The sequence below is a fragment of the Psammomys obesus genome, unplaced genomic scaffold (genome assembly GCF_907164565.1).
Source record: "Psammomys obesus unplaced genomic scaffold, mPsaObe1.curated_primary_1811, whole genome shotgun sequence".
NCBI lineage: Eukaryota > Metazoa > Chordata > Mammalia > Rodentia > Muridae > Psammomys > Psammomys obesus.
The window spans coordinates 233049-240482 of NW_026590187.1; the positions used below are offsets into that span (position 1 = coordinate 233049).

The following is a 7434-nucleotide window of genomic DNA, read 5'->3' on the forward strand; positions in this document are numbered from 1 at the left end:
TTCCTCCCTTCTTTCCTTCCTTCCTTTCTTCTTTCTTTTTTCTCCTCCTTTCCATTCTTCCTTCCTCCCTCCTTCCTCCCTCCCTTCCTTCCTTCTTCCCTTCTTTCCGTCCTTCTTTGTCTTTTTCCCTCCTTTCCATTCTTCCTTCCTCCCTCCCATCCTCCTTCCCTCCCTCCCTTCCTTCCTTCCTTCCTCCCTTCTTTCCTAACTTCCTTTCTTCTTTCTTTTTTTCTCCTCCTTTCCATTCTTCCTTCCTCCCTCCCTCCCTCCCTCTCTCCCTTATTTATCTATTTATTTCTTCGGAGCTATGCACAGAGCCCATCCTCAGCCAGTGTTGAATGAGAATAGGCGGGCTGGGCGAGTTGGGCTGCTGACACCAGCCTGGTTTCTGAAGCCTTAGCTTCCTTGGCCCCTCTGGCCCTAACTGGTGCTGTTCTCCCTCTAACCCACAGCCCTGGATTGCCCACCCCACAGTCACTACACAAACTGCCTTCCATCCTGCCCGCCCTCCTGCATGGACCCGGAGAGTCACTGGGAGGGCTCTGGCCACAGGGTCCCCATCACCTGCAAGGAGGGCTGCATCTGTCACCCCGGCTTTGTGCTCAATAACGACAAGTGCGTGCTCAAAGCTCACTGTGGCTGCGAAGACGCCCACGGCAGCTTCGTGCCGGTGAGTGGGCGCAGAAGAGAGGGTGGGGCCCCGCTCTCCTTGCCTCAGTCTAGAGCAAACCTTCTGTGTGAAGGGGGTCAGGCTGGGTACCGGCCCCACTGGTTACCCCTGGGCTGTGAGCTCAGCCACTTAATGGGAACTGTCCACAGGAGCTCTTCCTGGACCCCACCTTCCAGCCGCAGGTGCAGGTTTTGTTGTTATTTTTCCATCTGTGGTTTACTGACTCAGTACAGTTGAAAGCGGCAGACGGCTGGTTCCTCAACGGGAGGGAAGCAGCTCTTCCCCTCCCTGGCTTCTGCAGGAAGGCAAGAACTGGATCGCCAGTGGTTGTGCCCAGAGCTGCATTTGCATTGGAGGGGTCATTGAGTGCCAGCATTTCCAGTGCCCCTCAGGGGCTCAGTGCCAGGACAACGAAGATGGCAGCAGTGACTGTGTCAAAATCAGTAAGGGAGCCAGGGGGCAGGGGAGAGGGTGTGCTCATGGCTGGAAGGACCCATGGCAGAGCGAGAAGGAGCTTGGACCTCTGGCCTAGGAGGGGAGGGGAGGAGGCCGATGAGTCTCCGCAGAGGGGGTCTGCGGAGTGGCGGACTCCCAGCTGGGCTGACTGCCCTCTCAGTTTAAATCCCTCCCACGTTAACTTGGGATGGCCCTCCTCTTCTCTCCCAAGGGCGTGGCACACAGTCCACACTCAGTAAATAGTTGCTGAGTGAATAACAAAAGAATGAAAATGTTCTCGGCCCTGTGGATCAGTCAGCCCTGCCTGGCTTCTGCAGTCTCTGCTTCTGAGGCTCCCTCTGGACATCTGGACATCTGCCCTTCTCCCCACAGCTCTGCAGTGCCCGGCCCACAGCTTCTTCAGCAGCTGCCTGCCTCCCTGCCCCCCTTCCTGCTCGGACCCAGAGGGCCTCTGCAAGAGCACAAGCCTTGCCCCTTCCGCTTGCAGAGAAGGCTGCCTGTGTCACCCTGGCTTTGCTCTCCAGGAGGACAAGTGTGTGCCCACAGCTCTCTGTGGCTGCAGAGATGCCCACGGTGCCTTCATCCCAGTGAGTGGGTGTGCAGAGTGGGCTTGGGGTCCCCTTCCTTCTCCCCTGCTTGTCTGCCTGGGATGCAGCGGTCAGGGCGGAAGCCCTGCAGTGTGGAGACTGCTTAGGGCACACAGCAGGCAGCGACTCCAAGGAAGAGCCTTGCTGCCGGTGGCTCACTTCAGGGCTCTGGGCAAACCTAACTCTGCCGTGCAGCGCACCCAGGCTGACGTGATTCCAGGCAAGCAATGCACAGCTCAGCCACACCCCGAAACTCACTGGGAATTCTACAGAGGCCTCTGTGAATGTTCATGCCTGCATCTCCAGGCGCCCTTTTTAAAAATCAGATGTTTCCTCCTGGGTGACTGCATAGATACGGACCCGAAGACAGGGAGCGCACACCCAAACCCTTCAGGCTGAGGCCAAGCCTGGCTCCAGAGCAGCCCTCAGTTTCCACTTCCTTTCCATCCCTGGCTTCTGCAGGCAGGCAAGACCTGGCTGACCGCAGGCTGCTCCCAGAGCTGCACCTGCCTGACGGGGGCCGTCGAGTGCCAGGACTTCCACTGCCCTTCGGGGACCTTCTGCCAGAACAGCGAGGACGGCAACAGTAACTGTGTCCGAATCAGTAAGGGAGCCAGGGGCAGCACGGGAAGGGTGTGCTCACGGAGGGAAATCAGAGGCAGGGCAGGGAGGACCTTGTCCTCTGGGGCTTAAGGCCAGGGTGGGAGTGACCCTCGTTGGAAAAGACTTCATGCTAGCCCTTCCTCAGCGTGAGCCCCTCAGCCGTTCTCCCCGCATGCCCCTCCCTGTCTCCTCTGACCGCCCGACATGCAGCCCGTAGCCAGTAAGTGTTTGCTGAACACACAGGGAAAGGGAAGGAAAAGGCTTGAGATCTCTTGGTGGCTCTGGCCTGCGGGAGGGTTTCTGATGCTGTTTCTGTGTTCCCCTCTGCTGCTTCCATGAGCCCTCTCCTTCAACCCCACAGCTCTGCGCTGCCTGGTCCACAGCTACTACACCCGCTGCCTTCCCTCCTGCCTGCCTTCCTGCTCGGACCCGGATGCCCACTGCCAGGACTCCAGCACCACAGCCCCCTCCGTCTGCAAGGCGGGATGTGTCTGTGAGCCTGGCTACGTGGTGAACGACCACAAGTGTGTGCTCAAGACTGAATGTGGCTGCCCAGACAGCCACGATGGCTTCATCCTGGTGAGTCGGGGCAGAAAGTGGGTTTCACCGGGAGGTGGCTCAGCGGGTAAAGAAGTTGCTGTCTAAATGTGAAGGCCTGGGTTTAAGACTGGCACAACTCGTATGTGATAAGCACAGCAGCCCGCGTCTGCCAACCCAGAGCTGCTGGGGAAGGGAGAAGAGACGGCAGTCCCCAGAGTCCGAGGTTAATTAGTGTGTGTGTGCACAGAACCCGGACAGTAACAGGAAAGAGACCCGGAGAGGCAGAGGGAGACACAGAGAGACAGACAGACAGACAGGAGACAGGGAGAGACAGAGACAGACAGGAGACAGAAAGAGAGAGACAGAGAGAAAGACAGACAGAGAAATAGACAGAGACAGACAGATAGAGAGAGATACTGTCTCAATACAAAGCAGAAAACAAGCAGCAGCACTCCAGAGTTGTCTGGCCTCTACAGGGAAGTGCTTCCCAGTCACCGTGCACCAACACACAGAAACTTGTGGCAAATGTTTGTTTCCTTCTTTAAGTACAGCTGGCAACCACTTTCTCACTTGCTCCGCTCTCTCTGGGATTGGCCCTGCCTTGTGTCTGGCTCAGAGTCTGCCGGTTGGTCAGGGCTGCCCAGGCTCCGCAGGCGCCCACCGCCCAGCTGAGCACTCCTTCACCTGCGGGTCCTAGGCCAGCCTCCTGTTGGGGAGCAGCCGCCTGCTGAAGGAGGCTGGGCACTTCTCACCACCCTCACCCAGCAACAACCTCCCCGCCAGGGGCTGATCACTATCCACCACTCCGGGGGCCCACTGAGGAGTCCCAGCCCAGTCCTCCCACCGAGCCAACCGCAGCTCCCCCGTGACGGCTCTCGGCAGACACTGCAGCCCTCTGCCGGGTCTGCAGCCCCAGAAGCAGCATTTCCCCAAATACTGTCTACCTCTCCGTTGGTTGGAAAGTGCAGACCCTGAGGCAGACATGAGCCCCTGAGTCCCGCCCGGCCCGGCCCGACAGGAGGTGAACTGCCTCCTGAGATGCCTTTGGTTTTCACACCCTGTGTCTCCCCTTGGCATCTGCAGGAGGGCAAGTCCTGGATCTCCAGGGGCTGTACCCTGAGCTGCTCCTGCACAGCAGGTGTCGTCCAGTGCCAGGATTTCCACTGTCCCTTAGAGTCTGACTGCAGAGACACCGAGGATGGCCACAGTAACTGCTTCAAAATCAGTAAGGGAGCCATGGGGGAAGGTGGGGAGGGTGTGCTCATGGCTGGAGGGATGAGAGGGGGGCCCAGAAGGAGCTTAGACCCCAGGGCCTGTGAGATCTGGGAGAAGAGATACCACAGTGGGAGTGGAGTTGGGACCCATGCCCGGGCAGCTCCCTTCTCACTGTTAGGCCTCAGGTGTCAGTCTCCACATTACCCTGGAAGGACCCTTCTTCCTGTTGAAGATGCAATTTTCAATTCCAGGTGTAATGGTGTGTCTGTACATGGGTAGGTGCACCTGAGTCAGGGCATGGCTGAGCCGCAAGAGGACATCAGGTGCCCTGGGGCTGGAGTTACATGGCATTTCTGAGCAGGCCAAGTGAAACGTGGGTCCACCGCAAGGCACAAGTCCCCCACACCGACGAGTCATCTCTCCAGCCCCAAGTGACCCATTCTTACTTTGCTTCCTTCGGGCTTGGCACCGAGTTCACACTCAGCAAATGTTAGCTGAAGGAGTAAGACTGGAGGCAGGGAGCTCTGCACTCTCAGTTTTCTGCCTCCTCTGGTCTCTGTCCCTTGCTTTGGCCCCTGTGTTCCTCTCCCCTAACCCCACTGTCTCCTGCCCACAGCTCTGCAGTGTCCAGACCACAGCCACTACACCCACTGCCTACCTCCTTGCCTGCCTTCCTGCCGGGACCCAGAAGGCCACTGTGAGGGCTTCAGCACCCGCGCCCCCTCCACCTGCAAGGAGGGCTGTGTCTGTGACCCTGGCTCTGTGCTGCGTGAGGACGTGTGTATCCTCAGAGTCCACTGTGAATGCAGAGACCCCCATGGTGCTGTCATCCCGGTGAGTGGTGTGGGCAGGGCCTGGGAAATGGCTCAGTGTTGAGACCTTTGCTCTGCAAGCAGGAGAACCTGAATTCGAATCCCAACAATCCGTGTCAACCTCGTTAGACTCTCTACTCCCAGGAGCTCCTGGGGGCTAGAGAGGAAGATGCGGGGACCCGAGAATCCCCAGAAACTTAAGAGCTAGCCAGTCATGTGTGGTCAGCAGTGAACAATAGGAGAGAGCTCTAGAGACAGGCAGAGAGAGGGACAGAGAGAGACAGACACACAGAGAGGGGCAAAGACAGAGGAGACAAAGACACAGAGAGAGACCCAAAGAGAGACAGAGGAAACAGAGAGACAGAGACAGAGAGACACACAGAGAGAGAGACAGACATAGAGAGAAAGAGACAGAGACAGTGAGAAAAGGACACAAAGAGAGACACAGAGAAGCACACAGAGACAAAAGAGGAGAGCAAGAGGCAATCTCAATAAAGATGGAAGCTGAGGGTTTCCTCTGGCCTCCGCATACACATGCACTTCTATTTATAAGTGTGCCGAAGAAAGCACAAACAGCCGTGTTCACGCACAACGCACACACACAGAGAGAAATTTTTTTGTTCTGAAAACATGGATTGTACGGGGCATGGTGGCACATTTCTTCAAGCTGGGCACTCAGGGGGCATGGGAAGAGGAGAGAGGGGAGACAAGAGAGGGGAGAGGAAAAAGGATGGGGGACATAGGGAGAGGGGAAAGGAGGAGATGGGGAGAGAGGGAGAGAGGTGAAGAGGGGGAGAGACAAGAGGAGATAAGGGGAGGGAGAAGGAGGAGAGGGAGAGAGAGGAAGGGGAGAGAGGAAAGGGAGAGAGAGGGAGAAAGGGAGAGGAAGAGATGGGGAGAAGGAAGAGGAGAGAAGGGGAGAGCAGGAGAGGGACAAGGGAAAGAAGGGAGAGGGGCAGAGGGGAGAGAGGAAGAGGAAAGAGGAGCAAAGGGGAAGAAGGAGAAAGGAGAGGGAAAAGGGAAAGAAGGGGATAAGAGAAGGAAAAGGGGGAGAGGAGGGAGAGGGCAGAGTGTGAGTGGGGACAAGGGTAGAAGATGGGAGAGGGGGAGAGGGGTAGAGTGGGGCAAGCGGAGAAGGCAGAGAGGGGACAGAGGGAAAGAAGAAGAGGGAGAGAGGCAGAGGAGGAGAGGTGGAGAGGGAAATATAGGGAGAGGGTAAAAGAGAGGGGAGAAGGGGAGAGGAGAAGGGGGAGAGATGGCAAGGGGAAGAAGGGGAGAGGCAGAGAGGCCGATGGGGAGAGGAGAGAGGGAGAGGGGACAGGCAGAGGGGCAGAGGCAGGAGCTAGAGGCACAGGCAGGCAGCTCTCTGTGAGCTTGAGACCTGCTAGGTCTCCAAAGTGAGTTCTAGGACAGGAGGGCTACACAAGGGAGAAGCTGTCTCGAAACAGCATCAAATACAGGAGAGCCAGCTAAGCCTGGGGTCACTTCCTCCTTCCTCCTCGTTTCTGCATTTGAAATGCTCCTGCCTGGATGGATAAAGGATGGGTAACCTACTAGGCAGTGTTCCTCTGTTGAGCCACGCCCCTGCGGCCTCCTAGGGACATTCTGGTCAGGGACTATGAGACTAGGTTACACTACCTAGCCTGAGCTGCTCTTTCGCTAGGGATCTGAGCAGACACTCTGTAAGGAGCCAGGCCCCTAGCCAACAGTTGGAGGATTCTAGGCAAATGCTCTGCAGCTGAGCCATGACCTTGTCCAACCTGCACCATCCCTGAGGATGCTGGGTGGAACTCCTGTGTCTGAGCTATCCCCAAGCCAGCAATTGAGGACTACAGGCTTGAGCTCTAACTCTGAGCCACACCTTCAGCTTCTCCGTGCAACTGAAGGCATGTGCTGTACACCTAGGCTATGTCTGCAGCCCCAGAAATATTGTCCAAATCTTTCCTTCCATTTTTACAATAGATGAGGAACCTGTTTCTAAGGAGGGCAAAGGTCAGCCCTTCCCTTGGGAGATGAGGCTATTCCCCACTAAATGGTCCCTCTGCCCTGACTCCCACTTTTCTCTCCATGGCTTCTGCAGGCAGGCAAGACCTGGATCTCCAGAGGCTGCTCCCAGAGCTGCACCTGCGTGGGAGGGGTCATTCAGTGCCAGGATTTCCACTGTCCCCACGGGACCTTTTGCCATGACAGCAGTGATGGCCACAGTATATGCATCAAACTCAGTAAGGGGTTGTGGGGGAGGAGGGGAGGGTGTGCCCATGGCTGGAGGGCTCAGAAGGAGAACAGGCCTAGACCTCTGGGCTTTGAAGCTCTGTGACCAGCAGCACCACTGTGGGAAGGGATTGTGAGGGTCCATGGAGGGACAGACCCCTCATCACATGCCTTTAGAGTGTTAGTCTCCAAACTGACTTGGGAAGTCCAAATTCTTTTGAAAGATGTTTTAAATACATGTGTAATGGTGTGTCTGTGTGTGTGCCTGTGTGTGTGTGCCTGTGTGTGTGTTTGTGTGTGACTGTGTGTGTGCCTGTGTGTGTGTGTGCCTGTGTGTGTG

The 7434-nt window shown here is 56.8% G+C and overlaps 1 protein-coding gene across 1 annotated transcript in view; it reads left to right on the plus strand.

Annotated features, from left to right (window-relative positions):
- The window catches only part of Zan (zonadhesin), a 62469-nt gene that overhangs the window by 51647 nt on the left and 3388 nt on the right, over positions 1 to 7434 (plus strand). The window contains exons 25-32 of the mRNA XM_055606673.1: positions 453 to 670; positions 972 to 1113; positions 1499 to 1713; positions 2176 to 2317; positions 2678 to 2895; positions 3940 to 4081; positions 4688 to 4905; positions 6964 to 7105. Coding sequence (XP_055462648.1) covers positions 453 to 670; positions 972 to 1113; positions 1499 to 1713; positions 2176 to 2317; positions 2678 to 2895; positions 3940 to 4081; positions 4688 to 4905; positions 6964 to 7105 — 1437 coding nt within the window. The remainder of the gene's footprint in view (positions 1 to 452; positions 671 to 971; positions 1114 to 1498; positions 1714 to 2175; positions 2318 to 2677; positions 2896 to 3939; positions 4082 to 4687; positions 4906 to 6963; positions 7106 to 7434) is intronic.